This window comes from Coccomyxa subellipsoidea (assembly GCF_000258705.1).
Source record: "Coccomyxa subellipsoidea C-169, whole genome shotgun sequence".
Classification (NCBI taxonomy): Eukaryota; Viridiplantae; Chlorophyta; class Trebouxiophyceae; family Coccomyxaceae; genus Coccomyxa; species Coccomyxa subellipsoidea.
Genome location: NW_005178040.1, coordinates 2,821,514 through 2,846,435, shown reverse-complemented (window position 1 = coordinate 2,846,435; position 24,922 = coordinate 2,821,514). Strand labels below are relative to the sequence as shown.

Here is a 24,922-nt window from a genome sequence, read left to right as displayed (position 1 = left end):
CTCATGTGAACACGAATTTCCTTGATCAGGCACCAGCATGGGATCGAGAGGCTTATCCCCTGGTATGGTGTCGTGTTACCCCTGAATGAAAGTTGCTGATGTACACCTTGTAAATGTGCTAAAACAATCTCATACAGTCTCCTTGTCTTTCTGCTGTTATGAATGCTGCATGTTTGCTGCAGCCGGGGAGTGGGAAGCGTGCGGCGATCGCTTCTACGAGAAGCACGAGCTCTACACCATGGCATGGTCAGACGTCAAGCTCGATCAGATGAGGTCAGGATTCTGCCTTACAGTCCAATCCCCATACGAAAAATCATCTAGTGCGTTGCTTGGAGGCGTGCAAACGCCAGCTTCCAGGCACCTCCATTACCCAGCGCCTGGACCCTGGAGTGCGCACTGGCTTCTAAGCAACACGCCAGCTGTGCAGCGCACCTCTTTGCTTTCATTTCCTTTCACCAGTGAACATGCAAGGAGTCCAACAGAGCACCGGGCTCTAGTATGCGAATCACTGAGCTGATCCCACCCAAAACGCCCGCCCATGCAACACACCAGCTGTGCAGCGCAGCAGGACAGCAGTGAGGCTTCTTTGATTGGCATTTACATCCCGCGCAGCATGTGCAAGAAGTTCCTTGGAGAGTAGGTTCAGCATGGAGAGCGCCTGCCTTGTAAAGATCTCTGAAATTCCCCCATCGCTGTGCTGTGCGCCAGGGTGGCATGCGCGCGCTATGGCGGCCCCATCGCGATGGTGCGCGACGACAGGAAGCTGGTGGTGGTGTCCGGGGGCATCACAAAGCCGGTGGTCAGGATTTTCACGGCAGCGGGGGAAACGCTGGCGGCGTTTCTGTGGGACCATGGGCGCATAGCTGGCATGGGGTGGACCAACGAGGAGGACCTTCTCATCATTGAGGATGGCGGCGAGGTGCGCATGCAAAAGGTCAAAACATTGTGATGTATGCAGAGCTGACGCCTTGCGCAGCATGCGCTTTATTGACATGTGCCAGATATGGCCTGTTTTGAGCCTGGTAAAGTCAGCTCACAACTGGCGTGTTCTTATTGAGACTATAGAATTCGCTGAAGTCTCATTTTGGGCTGGCTGCCAACGAGCGAGTTCTTCTGTGGGAAACTAGCCAGTATCTAGAGTCTTGACTGAGGACTTGCTGATTGTGAGCAGTCGTGGTCCCTGCCTGCTCTGTGACTGGCACTTCCAAATACCATCACGTGTGCTTCAGATCCTGGCCGTCATTGAAGCGCCGCGGGACATGTGCCTTGACAGGTGCACATGTACAGCATGCACGGGCAGAAGCTGCCGCGCAGCTTCTCGCTGGGCGCTGAGGTGGCGGCCGAGCGCGTTACGGACTGCGTCGTCTACGGGGATGGCCTGGTGGCGCTTACGGGCGCGCACCGGCTCTGGACGGTGTCTAACCTGGAGGAACCCCGGCCTCAGAAGCTTGCGCTGAGCGGACTCACAGAGCCGCCGCACTGCTTTGCAGTGATTGAACCGCGGCACACGCTCAGCGGCTGCGTAGAGGTACACTCCAGCATCAGCCACCAATGAATGCTATCTGGACATGGGCACGGTGACATGTTAACAAGCATTCTTAGGGAGCGAGGAGGCCAGGTCCTGCTACCTGCAGAAAACTGGTTCACACTGAAGGTCCAGGAGCAAGGGTGCCTACTTTCCCTAATCAATTGGCCATGTCCTGGGTCTGTGCGAATCAATTCACATGCCTCTTTATTGCATTCCTGCCGTTCTAATTTGCTTTCAAATGGAGACATGGATCACCAAGAGCGTGCAAAAGCTAAGGACTCGCTTCACACTCACAGGTTTTGGTGGCGGCTGGGGAGTCAGTCATATTGGTGGATGCAGACGCGGCAAACGATGCGGGCCTGCCCAACGGGCCGGTGACCAAGCTGTCAGTCGCGCCCAACGGGCAGTTTGTGGCTGCTTTCACGGGCGAGGGCAAGCTGGTTGTGTGGACTGCTGACTTTGGCAAGTTCCTGTCGGAGTTTGCCACGCAGTCTGACACGCCGCCAGAGCAGGTTGCCTGGTGTGGCACAGACTCTGTCGTCCTCTATTGGGAGGTGGGTGAACTCTCCTTGCGATTTTTTACATCGTCAGGAACAAAAAATCCTCCACAAATATGCCGGAGTGCTCCTCCAATTAGGAGGAATACTTATTGTTTGACTTATTTGGAATAGAGGGCGGCGGGGACTGCTCTAAATCAATCTTGCATCCCTGCTTTTCCGTCAGGTGCTCTCATCCTGACCGTGTCAAGCTGGAACTTACTGTCCAGCGACCTACATGATTAGCTTCGGATTTGGCCCACCCCTCACAGAATTGGTACAGCGTCCAATAAGCAAACGGAACAATCGTGCGAAGCATGCACATCCTAAAAGCATTAGCTGGCAAATAGAATGATCAGTCTTTAAAGAGTATGTGGTCTGTCGGCAGGACATATTGCTGCTGGTTGGGCCCTATGGCGACTGGGTGAAGTACAGTCTGGAGGAGCCCGCTGTGCTGATGACCGAATGCGACGGGGTAAGCTTCCTTTTGCTCCTCTGCCCAAGCAATGATTGGTTGCATGCATGTCTTTGCATGTCATTGCATGCCTGCCTTTGTTCGCACTCATCATCTTGGCACCCTGGATTCCAGGTGTGCAATAACGTATATCCTAGAAGTGGCATGAAGATAGCACCCCTGCAAGAGGGTGTTGCATGGTCTGGGGTCCAGTTTGCGCACGAATAAGCATGAAGGCTAATTATGATGTGGCATGGTGATGCAGGTGAGGCTGGTGAGTGACACCACGCATGAGCTGCTGCGGCGGGTGCCGGACTGCCTCGCGGATGTCTACAGGGTTGGATCTACCGCACCAGGCAAATGCCTTCTTCTTTTGCTTGCCTACCTCTGTCCGCATTTGATGTGAAATGTTGTCCTCTATTCGCTTCTTCGGCCTCTTCTGATTGTCTTCTCTCTTACCATGTAGTGCTCTGCTCATGCACACATATTCATGCTGGCTTATTAGAAACGGAGCAGCTGCATGTCTGTCATCTCTTTCAGAGGTTCTTCCACCCCTGTATTGAGTGACGTGCACTGCACAGTTTGCCAGTAATATTTATATTGTCTGACTCTCATGTGAGGATTGCAGGGTACATGATGATTGTGAGATAAAATAAAGTGCCACGTTCTGCAGGGGCGTTGCTGTACGACGCGCGCGAGCTGTTCGACCAGCAGAACGCCAAGGCGGACGAGGGGCTGCGCTCGATTGTGACATCTCTGCCGGAGGCGGTTGCCACGTGTGTTGACGCTGCACAGGCTGAGCTGGACGAGGGGCGCCAGGTGGCGCTCATGAAGGTGCGCGCATGCAATCCTAATGGCCGTGACAGTACCGGAATTATTCTGACGGTCTAATTGTTGCGGTCTTGATTGGTGGGGGGAGGACTGAGGGTTGCAGGTCACCGAAGAAGTAAATGAAAGGACATGACGCTGCCAAAGTTGCAAGGTGGCGATCGTGAAGGTGCACACTTGCATGCATGCATGCACAAATGTTGTAGGATCCTTGGGTGAAGATGCGGGCAGGCTTAGGTGGATCAGGGTGATCTGGGAAACTGGGAAAACATTACACACATTGCTGTGGGATGCCAGCCAGGGGTACAACGCATGCCAGAACATGGGTGGATGTCGTATGTGGCAATTTCTTTGCATCTTATGTCCTAGCTTGCTATTTTAGTTGGCTAGAAGGCTGTCAGATGTGAGTTGATCCAGAAGCGAATAAGCAAACATGAAAAACGTGCGGGTCTACAATGACGTTACTTTCTTCCAAACGGCCTAACAGATGTCGGCAGGCAGACTTTGAGGACGATTACTGTTCACTTTTCTCGGCAATCCAACTCTGCCCGCTGATATCTCGTCAGGCATATTGGAATATCTTACCGTCAGTGGAGACATTTTGCCGGAGCTGCTGCACCTCCTTAAGCATGCTAGTTTCAGTGCCCCAGAGGGTGGTCAGCAATGAGATCAAAAATGCAGTAAGTACAGCAGGCGCCCAGGAGGATAGGAAGCAAGTGAGGGGCACGAGGATGTTTGTGACTAAAGGCGGATTCGACCAGCACAGAGTTCTATTTTCACCCCTCTCATTCGTCCCGGTGCAGGCGGCATGCTACGGCCGAGCGTTCTGCGCCGCGGAGGCGTTCCCGCGCGACCGCATAGTCACCGTCTGCCGCCAGCTGCGCATCCTCAACGCCCTCCGCGCGCCAAACGTCGGCCTGCCGCTGACGGCCGCGCAGGCCGAGGCGCTCGCGATGCCGGTGGTCGTGTCGCGGCTAATCAACGCGCGCCGGCACCTGCTCGCTCTGCGCATCGCCACTCTGCTCGGCATGGGACCCGAGAAGGTGCGCTGCCCCGTGTCAGTGCATAGGGAGAGAGGTTCTTGACAATTGACTTGTGAAACATCTCGACAAACGTGTAAGAAGCAAACCAGGTTTAGGAATACTACTGTTGGAGGGTTGCCCAAAACCGGATGCTGCTTGGCGCCTCTCTTTTGCCAGGCTCAAGGGCCCGTCGCACTGCTTAAGCAATCGAGCGTTCCAACAAAGACCTGCAGGCCTTTGATCTGCAAAACAGCCCTGTCCGGCAGTCGCCCCTGCAGAGCTTCAAATGGGGCTTAATCTAATAACAAGTCTTTTTTTCAAATCCCCCGGCAGCACTAGAAGTTCTCATTAAAATGACCCCCGGCTTCAACACGCAGGTGCTGGTGCACTGGGCGTGCACCAAGGTGAGCGCGGCAGCGGACGTGCCGGACGCGGCGCTGCGGGACGCCATCGCGGCGCGGCTGGCCGGCTGCCCCGGGGCGCGCTACGCCACCGTGGCCGCCCACGCCCAGGCCGTCGGCCGCAAGGGGCTCGCCGCTCTGCTCCTGGAGCACGAGACCTGCGCCGCCGAACAGGTGCACCATCCTCTTTCCTTGACTCCCACGGGGTGGCAATACCAATAAGGGGCGCAATACGCCACCGTGGCCGCCCACGCGCAGGCCGCCGGCCGCAAAGGGCTCGCCGCGCTCCTGCTCGAGCACGAAACCTGTGCCGTCAAACAGGTGCTGTGGTGTCCTCCTGTCATCCTTATCTGGTTTTTGACACCTTCTCGCTGAAGGTCAGGCGCCCTTTCACGCAAGTGTTGTTGGGGTCGTTGCCAATTGAGCTTGATCATCAGTACTGCGGATAGGAACACATATCTGAAGGGTCATGACAGTCCTGGAACACCTCACTTTAGGCGAGTGCACTCACAAGATGACACAGATCTGTTCTGGTCCTGAAACACCGTCAACTATTGACGCACTGGGTTGTTCATGAAGAGAAAACGGTTGGTGAAGCTGATGCGGGCTTCTGTAATCGAGGCTGCTGCCTCCCTCGAACCCCTACCCAAGGGCGCTTTTCGTTGAAATGCTGGACGCCGCAAGAAGATGTTTTGTCATCATCCCATTACGAGGGGCCACGACAACGAGGGGCCAAAACCAGGCCTACCTGCTCATTGATGGGTCATCTCGAGATTGTTAGATGCCACTTGTGGAGCCATCTCACCCACCCACCTTAGATCTAAGATGGGGGCTTTTGGTTGATGGGTTCTCTGTTGGTCTATTTGTTCTGCATTGCAGAGCAATGCGTCTGCCCTTCACTCCTTACTCCTTACTCCTTACTCCTCACTCCTTACTCCTTACTCCTTACTCCTCGAGCATGCTTGGCCTTCTTCAGCAGTGTGCCATGCCACCCAGACCTGGAATGCCCCACAAAGCTCACCTGACATGTGCCCTCCCTGCGCAGGTGCCGCTGCTGTTAGGCCTGGGAGAGGAGGAGCGGGCGCTCGGAGCAGCGTTAGACAGCGGCGACGCGGACCTGGTGTACCTGGTGCTCTTCCGCATGCAGCGCACTCTGCCGCTGCAGCAGTTCCTGGCCGTCCTAGCTGCACGCCCGGCCGCGCGTTCCCTCTTCAACGCCTACTGCGCGCGCACGGTGCGGCGCTTTTTTCCAATATTTTTTGCTTTGTCGGCGGTGCGCCTGACGTTATACGTTGCTTCTTTCGCACATGCACTTCCTTCTCCTCTTCTTGATTTTGGCCTTCTAACACGGTGCCTTCCGTGATTCAAAAGCAGTCAGGAGGATCCTTTGTCCTTCTTCGACGCCTGCTGCACGCGAAGACGCCAGTGCCAACATTTCACCTCCCTGCACCGGTTGTCTCTTGCTGCAACGAAGAGCTTGAAACAATGTGAGTACTTGTCAGCATTAGCGCACGATCCTGGAGAAGATTAGCGCAAGCCATGCCTGCAGAGATCTTGTGTGTCTTTTCGCCATCTCATTGACAGGATCATGCCAGCCTGCTTTGGATGGCTAGATCCAGATATCGTGGCCCTGTGAGGTTTTTGGACAAGAAAGGCGTGCTTGGATAGATTGGACTGACCACATCTATGCAGCAGCAGCCCGAGAGTTGGAGGGGGTTTTCGTTTTCTAATCTCTTAGGGATGCATTTTTATATACCGATTTGATTTGCTCGCGATTTTGTTCTTTTCTATACTGACAATGCACTTCCCTGCGACAGGAGCCGGAGCTGCTAGAGCAGATAAACATGGCGACGGGCGTCTACGAGGGAGTTGCCGCAATGCGCGTGCGAGAGGCACTGGCCGCCTCGGCCCGGCTCGGCCGCGCGCGCGCCGCGGCGGGCGGTGCCGGCCGGGCGGCCGAACCGGCAGCTGCGGAGGTTGTGCGATTGCTTGACCGCGCTTCTGACCTCTATGCCCAGGTAATTATATACAATCCAGTTTCAAGTAGGTCTTGAGGATTTTTTGTGAATTAGACTGCCCTGCGGGCTGCTGAAGATTGCAATGCCGAGCTTTGCACACCCGCATGCGGCGGCGCCTCCCGGGCGGCCGAGCCGGCAGCTGCCGAGGTCATGCGGCTGCTCGACCGCGCATCTGACCTCTACACCCAGGGGATCACATGCGGTGCCCTTGACACGAGCAGTACATCCACCTCCTTTTTCCCGGTCTGCCTAACACGGCCAATGAGACTCCATTCTGCCCACTTCAAAGTCTGTGTCATGGTGGCCAGTTGCATATGGCAAGAAGTCTGCAACACCCCAAGCAGGGAAGGCTGCACCTATTTTTACTGAGAGGCTGGCGTTTGAAATTACAGGCACCACTTTTTTGCTCGGTGAATATTCATCCAGAGCAGCTGCAGATTCACTAGTATTAAGTGTGCCAAACACACGCAGACGAAGGAGCACGGGTTCCAGTCGCGCGCGGCTGCGGAGTGGGCGCGGCTGCGGCGGGTGCAGGCGGAGCTGGAGGCGGAGACAGGGAACGCCGCGCTGCTGGGCCTGAGCCTCGCAGATACACTCCGGCAGTGCGTGCGCCTCGGCAACCACCGCGCGGCCGCCCGCCTGCGCGCCGACTTCAAAGTCTCCGAACGCCGCTTCTGGTGGCTGAAGGTGAGCGCCGGCCTCCTCTCGCATGCACCCTGCTTTGCAATCTTGTGGGGTGCACCATTCTATACAGTGTCTGTATAGTGTCGTTGCGGCGGGGAATTGGGGTTTTTTCAACTGGTCAGAATGGGCCTGGCCAAGGTTGTAAGCAACATGAGGATGTGTAATACCGCTGTCCCTTGACCTTTAGAGGGGCTCGCTTACACATTGCTGATCCTGTCTCTCGGTCATGGGACTGCGGAATGTGGCGCTTGCATCATACTTGCAAGCTTTGTGGGTGGCTATGCATGCAACGACCAGAGGAAAAAGGAAGTTATTTTCTGCTGAGGCAACCACCATAACTCTGAAATTTATATAAATTTGGGAGAGTTGCTGCTGGCATAGTTGAGAGGGAAGCCTGAGTGTGCAACCAAGGTTTTTCCGTGCTGATGACCAAGAGTGCCTAAGCATCCCTTTGGTCTCTGAATAATAGAGGAACTTAACTGCTCACGATCTGCAGTTGAAGACGCTGGCGGCAGCGAAGGATTGGGAGGGGCTGGAGTCCTTCGCGCGCGAGAAGAAATCGCCCATTGGCATTGAGCCCTTTGTGGCAGCTGCCAAGCAGCATGGCGCGCCCGACGCCACCGTCTCCCGGTCAGTGCTGTTCCCTCCTTCATGGCCTTCTCCGCTGTAACAAGGGGGTTGTTGCGCACCTGCCGCAGAGAATGCGTGGCATGATCGCTCTGTTACTGCTGGGTCTCCGTTGACCCGTCTGTGCCAATGATCAAGTGAATAAGGCAGGCTACAAATCCAAAGCATCTAGTCGGAGAAGCATTCAGTCAGAGAGACCAGGCACCAAGAAGCCAGGTGTTTACCTCCTTGGGATATGATCTTTGCGGAATCTTTATTGGTTCGCTACCCTGTTCAGGCAGCTGCTCCTTCTGTGATCTGTGCCTGGACCTTCAAGATTGTGAGTCACAGTGTACAGAAGCGGCAGTGCTCTGACAAGCATAGCGGAGCAAGTGCAACTAATCAGACGAGCAATTGATTTGCTGTGCAGCAAGCAGCCAGGCTGAGGCCGCTATTATAAATGTTGTTGGGCAGCAGGTTGGCACATGAACAACAGAGCACGATCTGCTTGTAAGCCTGAGCTCAGGCCTGCGTCGTTTCGAGGCATGACTTTTTAGAAAAGATAATGGTTCATGAAATCTTGATTTTCTTGGCATGCGCAGGATAATAGCTCGGCTGCCGGACGGGAAGCGCAAGGCAGAGGAGTACGCAGCGGCAGGGCTTCTACAGGTCAGTCAAACAGCTTGTCACATCACATCGCTTCCAGCCATATCTGAGCCGTACCACTGCCTGCCTCTCATCGTCACTTTCAGCGCCCAGCGTTCCATCCAAGTCCTCGGAAGTCAATTTGGCAGCTCCAGCTGCACTTCAGATTCAAAGCGCCCATTTGAAGCCATTCAGGGGCTCTGCTGTGCAGTAAAAACTACATTCTGAATAAAATTGAAAACTGGGAGCACGTTTCTCTGGTGCAGGAGGCGGCTGAGTGCGCGGCGCGCGTCAGAGACAACGACATGCTGAGCAAGCTGCAGGACATGATCGGCACCGTCAGCCCCCTGGGGGTCGCAGTGAGCCAGCTTAAGGACCGGTTGCAGTCTGGCGGCAGGTGACGGCACATGCCGGCACATGATGCCGTGGACTGGTCAGCACGCCTGAAATTTGCTCATAGTCTTACGGACTGCTGCGAACAGTAGCATTGCATTGCACTAGTCAATCTTCTGTGCAAACCAGGCTCAGGGACTATTGTACATTTTTATCGGCATCTGTGCACTTGATTAGATAAGTATGCCTTGATACCTTCTCAAGAGTCTTTGCCAATGGGTGCATAGTACTACTACGGTACAGCGTGCAATTTGGCATTTCAATCTCTGCACAACTGGTACATTGAGTGACATGCAAGCCATTAGGGTGCGTATCATGCCTCTGGAAGCTAGTATGAAGCCTGCCATCTACTTAGTGTTTGCAGATGCTTGCCGTTTGAGGTCTGCACTCATGACCTTGTTTGAACGGGAACACTCTGATTACAGCTGTAACTGAAACACTTAAAGCTAGTGAAAGATACAGCAGAAGATACAGCAGAAGATACAGCAGGCAAGTTGGGCAATCAGACATCAGAAAATCCCTATCCCAGTATCATCAGTATTGCAAGCTGTCAGTTTTTGGGTGAAATACTTGTGAACGGCAGCGCTCACTCTTCATGTTCTGACAAATGAATTTCATCCGAGCCTTTTCAAAAAGGGGTGGTACTGATGGATGGATGCATCTTGAAACTCTGTGCTCTGCCCCTGACTACCACCCATGCCTCATATGTACATAACACGCTTGCCATAAAACTCTTCAGATGTATCACACATCAGAAGTGTCTGACTCCCATGCAAAATTTTGAATTGTGACAGCAAAGCGCAGGCAGCAGATTGTGTGGGCTCAAGTCAGGAGCCCATAATGATTTTTTCCACCCTTCTTCAGTCTTTCTGAGATCACTTTCCAAACAGGGTGGGCAGCTGGAGAGGACAAGACCCCTTCCACCTGGGCTCTCCACCCCCCATCTATCCGAACATACATTGAGCGCACTCTTCGAGAGCTCGATCAAATGAAGTGTGCCCTAATTGAATGTCCCACTCCTCATGATAGCCGCATCCTCGGTTGCCCTCCGTCCAGTCTGCCGAGCCCATCTGGAGTCCAGCATCTGCCGAGCAGCTTCTTCATAGTCCTCCGCCTCCAACGCCCTCTTGAAATTGACAAAGCCTGCCAAACCCGCTCTGCCAAGGTTGAAGGCCATGTCGATCAACACTGCCTGACGCGCAGTTGTGAGGGAGTCGTAGTTGGACACGAACTGTGCGGCAGTACCGGCCGCTACTCTGTAATCGTCATCGAAGTACTTCTTTGCCTGCTCGTCGGTGACCGTCTGGACATCAGATCCAGGAGGAAGTTTGTGGCCCCAGCCAATGGTCAGGTTGCCGGTGGTGTCCTCGTACACGTCCGAGCGAAAACCCTCATGATCCTTGATCAGGTCTGCTGCATTGTCGATGGCCATTTTAAGCTTGCACCTGTATTCAGAAATTCAGGAAATTTTCACTGCAACACAACGTGCTTCAGAGTTGTCGACAATCGCGTTGGAGGACTGAGCGCACGAGCGCAACGCAACAAGCCTGTCAGTGTCTGGGAGCAGCGAACAATACCTTTCCGAGGAGGCGCTGTCTTCGGCCTTGACTTCAAGCGCAGGAGAAAATAAGCTTCCTGAAGCTGTAAAAGTGTCAAAGAGTCGCAACATTCTCATGTCACCCACCAGCACAGTGGATGACATGATGTTCAACACCTGACTAGGATTGTCGACTCGGTCGAGATCGAAATATAATCTTTACATTTGACTTCATAGACATCGAGCTATATAAGGCAAGACAGCTTTCAAATGATTGCTAGCGTTTAAAAGCAGCCTACTTGCGAGGATACGTCCGAGTTCAGCCAGTCGGATAGATGGCCATCTCTTCGGAAGCCTCGTGTAACCCGGCACGCAAATCCAGCAACTGGTGTGTGCGCGATTCAATAATCGCAGAATTGTATATAATTTGTCGTAATGATCTCAACATTAATATTAGGATTCCTATTTAGCCCGGAACCTCCCTGGATTGCATGGCATTGCTTCCGTGGCTTGCTTGACGCCACCGTCTGCAACGAGGATTACCTTAGATCATCTCTAGGAATTTACAATCGTGTCTATGGTATGGGCAGTCATCTTCTAAAGCTTCCCGAAAGGGAACCAGGTTCACATGAATATCTTGTGCGTTGCAGACGAGATCGAAATCGAGCCGCTGGGCGACCGTAGATATCAAGCGATGGCATCTCCAACAATCTTGAATTACGAAGACAGATCCAGACGTGCAGCTGGCGCGATAGCATGCGCCCGTACCGTTGCACAAGATCAGGTACCGAACGTCGGTGAAACCCTGATGCCAAACGACAAGATCACACTAGATCTGAACGCCAAGTAACCAGCTAGCCGAATTTCTCCTGCGAATGTGTGAAAAGAATTTAAATAATTCAGCCGTCATTATGCGTCAATCAAACTCTGAGCCCATATTCTGCACAGGTGGTAGTCATAAAGAGCGCGAAGAAGTGCCTGGCAATCTTTGGCTCGCCCACAGAGACAGAGCCACGCGTGGGAGTTTTTGCAGCAGATGCAGCTGCTGCGGGCACGGCAGCCACGCAGTTCAAGGTTGACCTGCAGAAAAACGGTGGCTTCTCACTGCAGAGCCTTGCTACAGGCCACTACCTGACAGCAGTCCAAGACGGCCAGCAGATGCGACTGGCTCTCGCCAGCAACAACGCTGTGTCAACCGGGCGCGTGCCAAGCTCGGCCCTGGCGTTCTTTGTGGTGGCCAGGGAGGCTGCGCAGGCAGTCAGGGGCGGCGGTGACATACCCGTAGTCACAGAGACAAGCGCAGATGCTCTCCTGTGGCTAGGGCAGGCTCTGCAGCAGTTGGCCGCAGATGGGCAGCCCGCTTACTCGCCCATGAATGTGTTGGACCTGCTCTTGTTGCCACTGCCGGTCTTGGACCTGGAAAGCAGCGATGGCGCCTCCTCTGCAGACCCCCACACGCCCGTCCGGTTTGCACCCCCAGGTAACGAGCCACTCTGTGTTATATTTGTTTGAAAAGCAAATGAAGAGCTGGCTGCAAAGGGCCCTTTGCCTAGATAAAGGATTGATACCATGTGATGTGCCTCAAGCAGATTTGTCTGTTGTACAGCTTGGCTTACCCTGTAGACCCGCTTCCTCGTTATCCGCTTGATGGGACACGGTGACCTTGCAGGGTCACGCTAGTCCAGACATTTCTTGCTGATGCTGAGGTCTTTGTGTGCAGGACTCCCAAGGGGCATGCCAGCCACTGATGTCAGAGCTGTGTCCAAAGACAGCACCCTCCGCGCTGGTTTCTTCAGCCCCTACCTCTCACAGGTGCCCCCCCTGCATTGTGAAGTGCTGCCTGGAAGAAGCTCTGCAATTTCTTGTCGACTGCAGAATTCAGTCAGTCAGTCAGATTTCATTATTTCCAGCCAATGAAGGGCCGATGCAATGCCTGACTCTCAGTCTCAGTGTCAGCGCCCAGCATGACATTTCAAAGCATCTGAAAGAGTACTAGCGACACCGACCAAATTATGCTGCCAGATGATTTGCCTGCAGCAGGACAATGAAACAGGGAACAGATAACGCAACATGTCTGATGCATTCACAAAGTACCGCAGAAGTGCTGCAATTGGTCCAATGCAGTCGCAAGTCACTGAGGGGCATACCTTGCGCGTTTTCAAACAGGTGTTCCAGGATGACTTCAGAGTTACCGAGGATGTCCAGGACGTTATCACCAACAATCCAATGAACAGCACCTACCGCATCCACCTGCGCACAAATGTGTTGTCAAAACCAGTGGTGAGTCCTTTTCACTGCAGCCGCTTGCTTGATATGCACCACCAGCATGTGTCTACAGATGCTTGGCTGCGTCTTCTCACCTGCTGTCCTCTCAACCTTGTCAAAAGAGCGCTGGTGGGCATCCATGTCTCGCTTATGTTGCACTTTTGCAGCCACAGGTTGTTCATTAGCGGGGGTGTGGCAAAGTGCGAAGGCCTGCATTCCGCGAGTGCTTCAGTCCGTGAGTGCTTTGCAATGTGCTGTGCAGATTGACAGGGTCACATTTGATGTCATCGGACTGGAGTACCGAGTCTCCCTGGCAGATCCACTGGCGCTGCCCCGGCAGGCCATAATTAATGATCTGACCGTGACGCTGAGTGCAGACGCTGTGCATGTCAAATCTGCAGCAGCCGGCGGGGGCCACCAGCTCAACATTGAGGTCATTTTGAACAGCATGGTGCGTTGCTTCCTGGCCTCTTGTTGATCCGCCCAATCTGGAGATATACCAGAAAAAGCACCAGAGACATCATTATTATCCTTTCATCCCCCTATGTTATAAGAATGTATGTGGCAGGTGGACGACTGCTAGCAAATGGCTTCACATGCAGCTGCAAGTCTACCTGGCGGGGTTGTGTAATTGTTCAGTAGTCTGCAGTACTCATCAAGCATGTCCTCTGTAATGCTTAGTGACAGTGACTGCCTGTCTGCAGGCATGCCCCGCCTTGAAGATTGCCTACACCCAGTGGAACCTTGCCAAGACAGGCCCCTCGGGCGTGCGAACTGAGTGGCGCAACCTGGATGGGAATGTGGCTGATGCAAGCACCTTCCTCCTCGAGCCTGCCCAGGTATGGTGGCAGACTTTTCATCGGTGCACTTACACATGGACACGCCATGGCAGAGTGGAATCCATTGTCAGCCTGCTGCAGCCGGGTTATCTTGCACAGAATTTGGTGAGCTTGCAAACTGTCAGCAACTGGTCGTGATGGTCATGAGTAATAGAGGTGATATTGTACTGGTGAAATGAATCATTTCAACCACAATGAAATGCATAGAAGGGCCGATCCACGATTCTGTCAACTAGTTGCATGCACCAGTAGATGTTCTGCAGGGAGCTCGGTTCTGCAGCAGCTGACGCTTATTTATGAGCTGCAGACGCACTCTGAGAAGCTGGAAGATCCCAAGGACGAGCTTGTCGAGGGCCTTCAAACCAGGTTGCCGGGACATGACCAGGTAATCAATTGCCCCAGAGTCAAAAACATATCTGATGTCCTGACACAGTCCATCTTGCATATGAACACCTAGCTTACAACCACGCATGCCATCCTGAATGTGAGGATGCGTTTGAATACTTCTCAAAGTTGGAAAATGTCAAGACAGGGGTGCACAGAGTCTTTTTTTTGAGCGGAAATGGGCTTGACTACACCGGACTTTCAGGTTCTTTTGCATCAGCCCTCAGGAAAAGGCCAGATGGCATCTCGCAGCCACAGCCCTGTCTATCGAATCACTTTGCATGAAAGCCCAGGAGATTTGTTGGTGTGAGCATTCACCTGGGGCCTGCAATGTTGCAGGGCGAGGTTGCGCGACTGGCCGGCAGCGTGAAGGGCCTTTATAACATGAAGTCCGGTGCGCGACCTCTGCAATACCTTGGCGCCACCGGCGACGGGACATCTGTCATCCCACAGGCACCCTTTGCGGCGAATGTGGAGGACGCGAGGGCCATGTGAGTGACGCCGCCTCTTTGCATGCAGACCTGCAGCTGATTCCAATTGCAAGAGCTAAGGAAGAAGAAGACGTTGCGCACCTTTATAGTGAGATTTTCTTTTGTAGCCCAACTCAAACCAATGGCACAGCTGATATCGCCTGAGCCTTCGGGCCTCCTGCCTTCTAGCTGCAACTGACATTTATTGCATATGATCTTGGTCCTTTACATGTGATCCTTGCTTGGATCTGGCAAGTCCGACGAGGGGTAGGATTGTGGCAGCATTTAACTGCAGCTCGTCATGCAGGACGCACCTTGCCTCTTGGCAGAAAAAGCGTGTAATTATAGACAGAATGTGCTATGAGCAGACAGGAAGTCAGGCTCAAAATGTGACTCTGACTGTTATTTTGAATTGAACAGGGTGCCGGGAAAGCTGCCGCCGCGCTCTGCTGGTGCTGACAAAGTGAGGGCAGGCCTGCTAAAGGCAGCTGATGCCGTCAGGCAGAAGGAACTGTCTGCAAGTGATGCCATCGCCAACAATTTTGCAACGGCCGAGGAGCTCATCGTTTCTGGTGCACTGACGCTGGATGAGGTGAGCACCACTCCATGAAATACATCAAAGGATAAGAGCTTGTTTGTGATTTAGCACCCCAGTGAAAGGAGCAGGCCGAGTTTTTTGCTCAGTGGTCTTTGCCAGGGGCTCATTGTGATAGGCAACAGCACTCTTAGTGCATCGGTGCGTCAAAAAGTAAGAACGCCCAAGAATTGTCATTTTTGGTCCATGATAAGGCGCAGAAACTGACACAGAATCTTTCGTTGCTTTGTGGATTTGCTTTCTGTCCTGGTCATCACACTGACGCTGTTCGCTGCAAATGCAGGCGAAAGAGAGCAAGCTGCTGGATCCGGTGGCTGCTATACATGCCGGCCTCATCAGCGCAGCGGACGCTGTGAAGTCGGAGAAAGTAAAGCCGGGATACATCACAGCAAGAGAGGTTGTGGACTTTGGTTTTGTGTTGGCCAAGGATCTCATCCCCGACAGGATCAGTCTCACGCAGGTGAGTGCAAAAGCATGCGTCAGCATTTCTGGATCCATCTGTGCATATGTCTCATGCAAGGCGACATGTCTTTAGTTTCTGGGTATATGGGAACGAGGTACGTCCAGCAGCTCTTGTCGCAGATTTCTCCATGCTCTGCGGTTATGGCACGGTCTTTATCAATGGGATGACAATCCAACGGACTCAAACTCCTTCGTTACACATGATTGCCTTTTCTTTTGTGAAATTTGTCCTGCTCTGCTCTACAATCTTGCAGCACGCAACTCCGAGTAGGCCCGTCAGGAAGCTGGCGATGCTACCAGTGTGCACTGCAGGCGCTCACGGACGGCATCATCTCTCCAATTGCTGCCATCAGGAACAAGAAGTTATCTGCAGCCGAGGCTGTCAGGGAAAGGGGGCTGCTGACATGGGCAGACGCTTACAACGAGGCGCTCCTCTCACAGGACGATCTCAAGAGGCTCAGCGCAGAGGAGGTGGGCCTCCTCTTTCCTGTTTCTGCAGTCATTTGGTGAAAGAGTGTTAAGGCGCCGAGTCAAAGATGAAAGCAAGATGTAGGTCAGGCCGCACAAGGGTAGCGCAAGGATTACACATATTTGGGCTTGTCAGTGGGATCGCAGTTCATGCATGCTCCCATCCACAGGAATGCATTGCTGCAGGCGAGCTTTGCTGCCTCTGCCAGCTGTCAGCGCAGACTGCTGTCTTCACAAACTTGATACAATCTGGACCAAGAGCTCTGCATGTCATGCTACTGCAGGTGCTGCAGGTCCTCAAGCCAGCTGCAGCGGTGAAGCTCGGCTTCATTCCAGCCAGCAGCATCAAACAGAAGGCCAATCTAAATGACGACCAGGCCAAAGACCTGGTGCTCACAGGCGTTGTCCCTGCCGTGGACGGAGTGAGGGCCGAGCTCATCAAGTTGGATGAAGCCTACAGCGCCAAGCTCCTCACCGGCCAGGACTACAAGGTTCTGTTAGGCGAAGCAGCTGCAGCTGGCAGCCAGGGGGCCAACCTTCTGGACGCATCTAACCTGTGAGTCTTCCATCTCTCACGGCGCTATGATTTTAGGTTTAGGGTGTTGATTCTAAGTCCCTCAACCCTAATATGTATACACAATATCTCTCATGGCACTGTGGTGACGTTGATTTGCAGTAGGCACTATGACTTCAGGTGTAGGGTATTTATTCTGACCCCCTCAACCCTAATATATATATATATATATATATATCACTCACGGCACTGTGGTGACGTTGGCTCGCAGTAGTATGCAGCAGATCAGCTGGTCACTGCATGTCCCATTTTCCTGTCACGCAGCTTGGTATTGCGGGATCGACCCGCCAGCACACAATTGGAAATCAACATTCGGCCCGCGCATTGCTGCATGGAGAAAGCATGAGGGATGGCTGATGTGACAGCGATGGTTGTTGCCACGATTGCTGCGGTTGACGGATTTGTGCTCTGGATGCAGGGGCTTCAGTGTTGACTTCCCAATTCCCATCCCAGGGGATGACGACTTCCCAATTCCCATCCCAGGGGATGACGACTTCCCAATTCCCATCCCAGGGGATGGCGAATTCCCAATTCCCATCCCACCAGGGGGCGGCATACCAAACCCATTTCCAGGCGGAATCATCATCACGGTCCCTGGTACCGACATAGAAATACGTATTCCCTATCCGAACGGCGGGGACGTATCAGAGGGATACAAGGACCTCTTCAAAAAGGTGGGGTCCTCTCCCGGACTTAGGCATGTGACAGTCTTCACCTGAGTCCAGGCGCGCAAAAAATGGATATGGCTTTTGGCTGCATGCAAGTCATATTTAAGGATGCTGTAGAGAAGTCTTGTTTATGAAGGATGCTTCCTTGATGGTGGCCTTGCATGATCTGCACAGCAGCAGCAGCAGCAGCGTAAGTCAGAAAGACTGTGATGAACAGGTGGTCGAGGGAGGGAAGTCTGTGAAGGAGGCTCTCAGCGAAGACCCAACCAAGACTGTCGCTGATGCTGTGAAAGCTGGCGTGGCGACAGTGAGCGAAGCCATCAAGAGCGGCTTGACTGACGCCAGGGGCGTAGGGCTCACCTTGGAAGAGGTAATGCTCTAACTCAACAAGATGATATATTGTGCTGAACAGTGGAAATTCGATGGTTAGTCCGCCCAATTTAGAGAAGCACTTGAAAAGAATGGACTCGGTCGTGTTATGGAGTGCCCAAATGTACATCGAGGTGCAAATACAGGGGTTTGGGAGCTAGGAGCAACGGCAAATTTATTGACGAGGATTAGAGACTGGGAATTGTTACAACAAGTACCCACGTGCGGACCCCTCTAGGTTTGGTGACTGCTGCACAAATGCTTGTTGGTCACTCATTTGTGCAGGCTTTTGGGCAAAATCTGCTGACGCCCCTCGCTGCAGTGGGCTTGGATGCGCTGGCTGTCACCAAAGACACATTCACGAAGTGGAGCCTTTCTGCAGAGGCTCTGGTTGATCGCGGGTTCATCTTTGCGGAAGACCTCATTGCGAAGGAAATCACAACGGTGGCGCAGGTAAGCCGCGTCACAGATTGCTCTGGATTGAGCGCTCACTCCTTTCAGGGTGTCTCTTGCCTCCCAGTCATGCCAGTACTGGGCGGACTCAAATTCCAACACAACGTCAAACTCGCAATCAAAGTGCAGACCAAGGCCTGCCTTGCAATTGCCAGTGTTGCACAATGCAGCTTGATGACGCCGTCAAAATCCTCCGGCCAGCTGACGTATTCGTGCATGCAGGCATTTGAAAAGAAACTCATCACGGGCGCTGCCATTGTGGTGAAGGGCCTTGCCAGAGTTGAAGATGCTGTAAAGGACGGGTATCTCAACGCAAAGCATGCAGTCGAGACCAGCTTGGCAACAGCCAAGGCCCTCATCACGGCTGCAGTCCGGAACCCTGAAGACCTCATCCCGGAGCTGAAGAAGGTGCGCTCTCTCCCCTGTTGAGCTCCACCGTTACATGTAGAGCGCAGGTCTGTGAGTTATTTCATTATCTATTACCCCTCTCCAATAACCCACTGCATGGGGTGCAGAACTAGTAACGGCAGGGCATGGGCATTGAGGTGGCTGTGAATAATGCAGAGGTCTAAAAGATTCCTTGATTTGGAGAAATTTCTGCTCTGGGTGCTGCTGCTGTCTGGCCAAACGGAGTGCTGCAATGTTTCTGGTTTGCATGAAGTCTCGAGCAGCAATCTCTTCCCCACGTGGTGACGTTACAAGACATATCAACCCAACTTGCCAGTCCCTCTTGTGCGCCCCTTTGTCGACAATATCCAGGGGACCCTAAACCAAACAATTAGCTTAGTCCCCTCGTGCCAGAGGCAAGGTGCGTGTGCAGGCACGCTGCATGTATTGGCTGCCAAAATCCTGCCCCTTGATGAGCTTGCCGGACCCAAGCAAGTCTAAGAGTATACGAGCAGGCAAAACCAATGTGCCTTGCAGCGCTTGTCAGCCACAATGAATGCCTGTCTGTACACCAACAGATGAACCGCCCGATGCTGCCACAGCATGGATGCAGCCTTGAAGCAGGGACTTTTGGGAAACCTGCAAAGTTTACTGTTCTGCAGTTTCATGGTATACACCTTCGAATGTGTTTTGGTCTTGTGTAGGCGCTCGCTGCTGCCTTGATTGCCACTGGAACTGCTGCAATTGTGGAGGGAATAGTGGATGCAGTTGCTGCTGTCAAGGGCACCATCATCTCAGCGAAGGTTGCCATACAGCATGGCTTGACCACTGCCAAGGAGCTCATCAATGCTAAAGTCTTGGCAGAGACCGGCAAACTGCTTGACTCCCTGAACAAGGTGACCTTTTACAGCCGGAACCTCACTTGATTTTTTTTCCCTTGAGGGGCGCTGCTATGTGCTGTACAAACCAATCTTGTCCGCTTGACACTCTGCCTTACATCTTGCAATTATGAGGCCTGTAGAATTATGGTATGCGCTGTTCCTCAACACGCGGTTCCTGCCAGAGACGATGTGCAAGGCAGTTCTTCATAGGTAGTGGCATGCTGGCCTACTTCGTTCACGATGAGATTCAAGGCGATGTGCATTTCTGTCAGAGGCAGTAGAGCGTGCAGAGACGAGGGCTGCAAGCTTCAAGATATCCAATTAGTACTTGAATGACTAACCTCACAACACCCATGCGCATGCATGCAGGCCATCGAGGACAACCTCATCACCCCCGTAAAGGCTGTCAAGGAGGGCATCATTGGCTTGGGTGACGCCATCCAGGAGCTAGTCATTACCCCTGGAGTGGCGATCGGCGGGCAGCTGGTGGCTGTGGGGGATGCCATCAAGGAGGGCTGGGTGACTGCAGCAGGTATGCGAGTATCTTGGAGAGGCATGCAGCTATGGAACTTGCTGAGAAGTCTGGTGTGCAGGTCCACGGTTGGTCAAGCATGATGCATGCAAGATCAGAACGCCTCTGTCAACTAGCAAAAGCCTGAGCAGATATACCCCTGCAGAGCATGCATACCGTGGCGGAATTCCCAACTGCTACTTATTATCAGGGTTTAGAGACCTTGTGGGAGCGACCTACTTAGCAAGGATCATCAATTGGTTTTGTAGTCAGTCTGTCACCGCTCAACTTCATATCACAACCTTCGCATGTGTCTACATTACGTTAAAAATTTGGCAATCCTAATGCTGTTCTGGTTAGTCAGCGGCAGAAATGCGAGCGGGTTCAAGCACACTCAAGTGTGGTATTTGCTGAGCAGTGTTGTCAACGTTGCAAGTCAATATACCAAGTCCCTTGACAACGTATTGTTAAGACAACCGGCCCTGGCGGGCGGAGGGCGGTACAAATAATGAGCACCGTGCCCACAGTTAATTGTGTCTTGCTTGGATCTGGCCAGTCCAACAAGGGGTAGGATTGTGGCAGCCTTTAAGTGCAGCTTGTCTGCAGGACGCACCTTGCCTTTTGGCAGGAAAAGCGTATAATAAGAATAATAATAATAGTAACCCTGCAGGAGGGGAGCCGCGTGCTGGTCAGTGCCTGATGCGATTCTCACGCGGTGTGTCTGCTGTGCTCCAGAGAAGCTCGGCGATGCTGCGGGGGACATCGGCAGGGGTGTGGCTGGCCTCAGCCAGAAGGTCTGGGACGAAGCCGGGAAGGCGCTGGAGCATGTGAACGCCGTTGTGCTGGTGCCCGGCACAAACTTCCTGAGTGTCGTTGTGGACGGTATCGTGGACGGCGTCAATAAAGCTGTGGTGTTTGTCATACAGCTTGAGACTGACGTTGCACAATTCGCCGCCCTTGTGGTCAAAAAGGTGTGCTCAAGCCATACCACTCCTAAACTCTATAATATGCTTGCCACATCTGTCAACTGTGCCATGACACATGCATGCTGCCAGCCGCAACAGGCAGCCACTTAGCTGGATAGTTTTTTTTTGTCTTGACCGCTTTTTCGGGTGTTTTGCTTCCTCCGCTTGATTGGACACGAATTGGTCATCACGCCTTGGTTGGATCAATCAATGTGGCTTTCTGACAAAGCTGAAATTCTGCAGGTGGAGGGCGCAATCCAAGCCATCATTGAGTTCCTGAAGAATCTCTTTGCCTTCAAGGACTACATCAAGACCTCTGATAAGCTGAAGAGCCTCATCAGGTGAGCACGCCACTGTGTTCTCAGGTCTGAAACAATGATGCATGCATGCGCATCAGTGCTGCAGCACAATCACACAATCCGTTAGTCATCCCTGTGGAGCAAAAGTAAAGCAAGCAAGGTGATACGAGCAGTATACTAGGAACATCTAGTTTTGCATGCATGATAATAAGCACTGGGAGGCTGAATTCTGAAGATGGCTTCTTGAGCTCCAAGGTAGAGGTGAACGTCTTTGGCATGTCTGGATCTGGAGATTCAGCCATTCCTTCCAGCATGCAGCGCACGACCTTGCTATGAACTTCTTCTGGGATTTCGAGACTCGAGAGCATGTACATGTGCGTGCAGGAACTCTCTCGAAGGGCTGGCAAGCAAGCACGGCTACATCGACTCGATAGCTGCGCAAGTGAGGGCCAAGGAACGAGAGGTGGTCAGGAGTGTGGATACTGTGACACAGACTCTGGAGGCTGCGCTGGGCATCACTGTAAGAGTTCTCCAAATCACACTGTTCCTGAGGGCTTGCTTGTGACAACTCATGATTGTGCTCATGGAATACTTTGTAGATTAGGGCTTTGCTGCCGTCCAGAAAATGGAACCTCAGGTTTGCAGCTTGCAGGCACCCGTTCTTGTCCATCTGTTGACTGCTGCGTATATGTAGCTCAGCCGTAGAGCCTTAAGCTGCTGTGTGTTTGCTTACCTGCAGCCGAGCCCACCGGGCAGCCAGGATCATCCCCAGGCAACTATTGCCTTCACGCCCCCCAATGTTGCGGCTGACTGGCTACTCGACAAGCTGGGCAACGTGATCCGCTTCCTGCCGGTGCAAGACTACGTCGACTCTCTAAACCAGGCCTCAGTTGACGCCATGAACAAGGCCTTTGACGCCCTCAAGCCTGTCACAGACATCCTGGACAACATCGTGGCGGCGCTTGGACCCCCCATAGTGAGCGCGCTGCTGACAGGCAACCTGGAGCGCATGATTGCCACAGTCATAGAGCTGGTGAGTTTTACTGTGCTGCTACTCTGCGATTTGTGTATCAATGACAAGACGAGAGATGGACGTGCACAGTTCCAAGTAAGGTGGATTGTTTCAGGTTTCAAAGGGGCATCTGTACCTCTGCTCGCAGCAACCGCCTGGAATCACTGCGCTGCGTTTGCCCAATTTTGTCATCTGTTTTCCTTTAATGGCCATTATTGCCAACCCACTTGGGCTATCTTGCATCGCAAGGTGTAGGGAGAGAACACCTGCATATGGACACCATTGATTGCCTTTTGCAGATCCCCAACAAGCTGAAGACTGCCATCCACAACATGGTCGTGCCCCTGGAGAAGCTGACTGAGACTGTATCCGAGGCATTCAAGATCTTCCAGAAGGCAGTGGGCGAGAAGCTGAGCGCGGACAACCCTCTCTTCATCGTCCTGTGCCCCCTGTAAGTGACCTGCGGTTGTAGGGTGCTCGGTGTAATAATCACCCTTATACATTGTCTTGCTGCCAGGGTGGTCCTACATACCAGGGGCCATTGTTTAGTGACGCCTGTTGCAGCATGCATTTGCAAGGCAATGCCAGCTGGCAGTCCAGTGAGAGGGCAAACACTGGGAGTACGTGTTGTTTGCCTGTTTAGCGCTGATTGTGCTTTGGATTGCTGAAATGTCACCTGATTCATCACAAACCAGCACAGATGTAGCGTCTCAGTAGCGTGCCCTGCTCTGTAGATCATGCTGTGTGCCTCTTCCCGGTGCAAGGACAAGACCTGTGATGCAGGTGGTATGGCGTGGGAAAGATTTTGTCAGTATTTGACCTGGAGGACTATTTGAAGAAGGTTGCTCTTCTGGACATCATGACACTGCCCCTGGCAATTCCCCTCACCATACTGCTGAAGGTGCATTGCTCATTCCTGCTCCTGTGGCTTCCCTGTGCGCCAAAATCTGGAATGGAGTGCTGTTGCGCCAGGATGCAAATGCTGCATGAATGCTGCAGTGTTATCCGCAAATTTGGGCTGAAACTCCGAGCCTGTTTCCAGAACAAGGGCGTCTTTGATGATTTCCTGGACTGCCCTTTGGACTTCCTGGCCACTGATGGCGTGATCAGCGCGCCAGGTGCCGCGCCGGCCATCAATGGGGGAGGACCACGGCAGGTGTGCTATGCAGTTGATGACTCATTTGAAATGCAAATGTGCATTGAGAACACTCTCCTAGGACACAGATTCCCTTGCTCGTGCTCGAGAGGTTCCATGCGCAGTGCCTTTTTGTGTGCAGTGCTGTAATGAGAAGTGCTGGGGCGTCAGTGGAACAGTCTGAGTCGTTGACAACACGCTCAGCTTGCATGTGCTGCAGTGCCCGGCTAAAGGGATCTTGCACACTTGGCAGCATGATCCTTTACCGTCTGCTGATGTATGCCATGATCTGTGTGCAGCCGGCAGCCGCAGACGGGGCAGGTGCCTTTCTGGCGCCGCTCACGGCGGAGCAGCGCAAAGCCATGTCTGTTGCGCGCACGCTGACAGACAGCTTCGGGGGCATCATTCGAACCCTGGCCTACAACGAACCCCAGCAGAAGCTCCTGAACGGCCGCGGCATGACCCTGTGGACGCTCATCGGGATGACGTACAACGTGGTGTCTCTGTCAGCAACTTCCATGATGATCGTTGACCCAAAAAACGCTGGCAGCATCGTTCCGGCTGGCCTGGCGCTGTCCTTTGAGGTGGTGACACGCTGCAGCAAGTCGGACAAGGCACCCAAAGAGCGAGGCATCTCTCTGCTGTCCCTGCTGTGCCTTACCCTCGGCACAGCCGCGACCACGGCCCTCAACACAAGCAACGACGCCGCTCTTGTGAGCGTGAAGGGCGTGGATCAGAGCAACGTAAGGGATTACAGCATTGCAGCATGGAGCTACCTGGCGCTGTCTTTCATGCCAGGCACGGCCAGCCTTCTGTTGGACGATGGCAGCGGGGATGTCTCAAGGCTGCAAATGCTGCTGGTCTGCTTGGCGGGCATCTATGCCGGCCAGGCAGTCGTGGATGCTGCCATAATCGATAAAGGCCCCTGGTGACGTGGCAAGCTTTTGACGGCGCTTTGTGCGGGCAGCAAAATCAGAGTCGGCTTAATATTATATTTGCTTTAAGCGCCTTGATTTGCACGGAGTGCTTGCCTTTGAGCTGGATTTTGCGCCATGTGTTGGCTAACAACATGTGCAAAGAAAAAGATGAAATCAGGTTCACCCTGATAAGTTATAGGGCAGAAATGTTGCCTGTAACTTCACTGCATCAGCAAATGCTTCAGCTTTTTTTGCGACATCCAAGGTTTAAAGCGTAATATCCACACTATAAGTTTATCATTATTTGATTCTCCATTTTGGCCGAGCCGACTTTCATGGCATCCAAAGCCTTGCCAGTGCAGTTTGCATTTAAGTGCCTTGACTTCCCAGAAACATAAAGCAAGGGACTCAAGGCATGACACTTAAATTATCTCAATTGCCGCATGCGCATCACAGCAATTGTCTCTTTCACTCCAAAGTCAGACCGCAGTGTAGCAGCTCATGGCAACATGCATGATGCATGTGCCCTGACATGGTTGCCAATGTGTCAGGCACCATAAAATGGTACTCCCAAGCACAGCAGCAGCAATCTTGCGTGGTGTATCTTGTGCTTCAT

General features: G+C 53.0%; 3 protein-coding genes across 3 annotated transcripts; 2 read left to right on the top strand and 1 right to left on the bottom strand.

Annotated features, from left to right (window-relative positions):
- Positions 1–169: 169 nt before the first annotated feature.
- Positions 170–9,123, top strand: COCSUDRAFT_27692 (vacuolar protein sorting-associated protein 16; the record flags this gene model as incomplete). Its single annotated transcript, XM_005650679.1, has 15 exons — positions 170–273; positions 709–919; positions 1,274–1,528; positions 1,825–2,082; positions 2,453–2,539; positions 2,784–2,907; positions 3,192–3,352; positions 4,150–4,389; positions 4,746–4,943; positions 5,815–6,003; positions 6,587–6,787; positions 7,259–7,474; positions 7,968–8,101; positions 8,680–8,746; positions 8,989–9,123. The coding sequence occupies 15 exons, from the start codon at positions 170–172 to the stop codon at positions 9,121–9,123; spliced, it is 2,580 nt and encodes an 859-aa protein (XP_005650736.1).
- A 992-nt stretch (positions 9,124–10,115) lies between these two features.
- Positions 10,116–10,547, bottom strand: COCSUDRAFT_12587 (lysozyme-like protein; the record flags this gene model as incomplete). Its single annotated transcript, XM_005650678.1, has 1 exon — positions 10,116–10,547. One exon carries the CDS (start codon positions 10,545–10,547, stop codon positions 10,116–10,118), a length of 432 nt encoding a protein of 143 aa, XP_005650735.1.
- A 799-nt stretch (positions 10,548–11,346) lies between these two features.
- Positions 11,347–24,321, top strand: COCSUDRAFT_61177 (hypothetical protein; the record flags this gene model as incomplete). Its single annotated transcript, XM_005650677.1, has 26 exons — positions 11,347–11,436; positions 11,601–12,132; positions 12,373–12,464; positions 12,819–12,932; positions 13,180–13,368; positions 13,622–13,756; positions 14,037–14,141; positions 14,480–14,631; positions 15,031–15,202; positions 15,489–15,665; positions 15,980–16,138; positions 16,420–16,691; positions 17,128–17,383; positions 17,595–17,747; positions 18,032–18,199; positions 18,422–18,607; positions 19,291–19,482; positions 19,837–19,999; positions 20,714–20,949; positions 21,187–21,284; positions 21,627–21,762; positions 21,982–22,275; positions 22,554–22,705; positions 23,038–23,155; positions 23,297–23,410; positions 23,689–24,321. 26 exons carry the CDS (start codon positions 11,347–11,349, stop codon positions 24,319–24,321), a joined length of 5,088 nt encoding a protein of 1,695 aa, XP_005650734.1.
- Between the last annotated feature and the right edge of the window lie 601 nt (positions 24,322–24,922).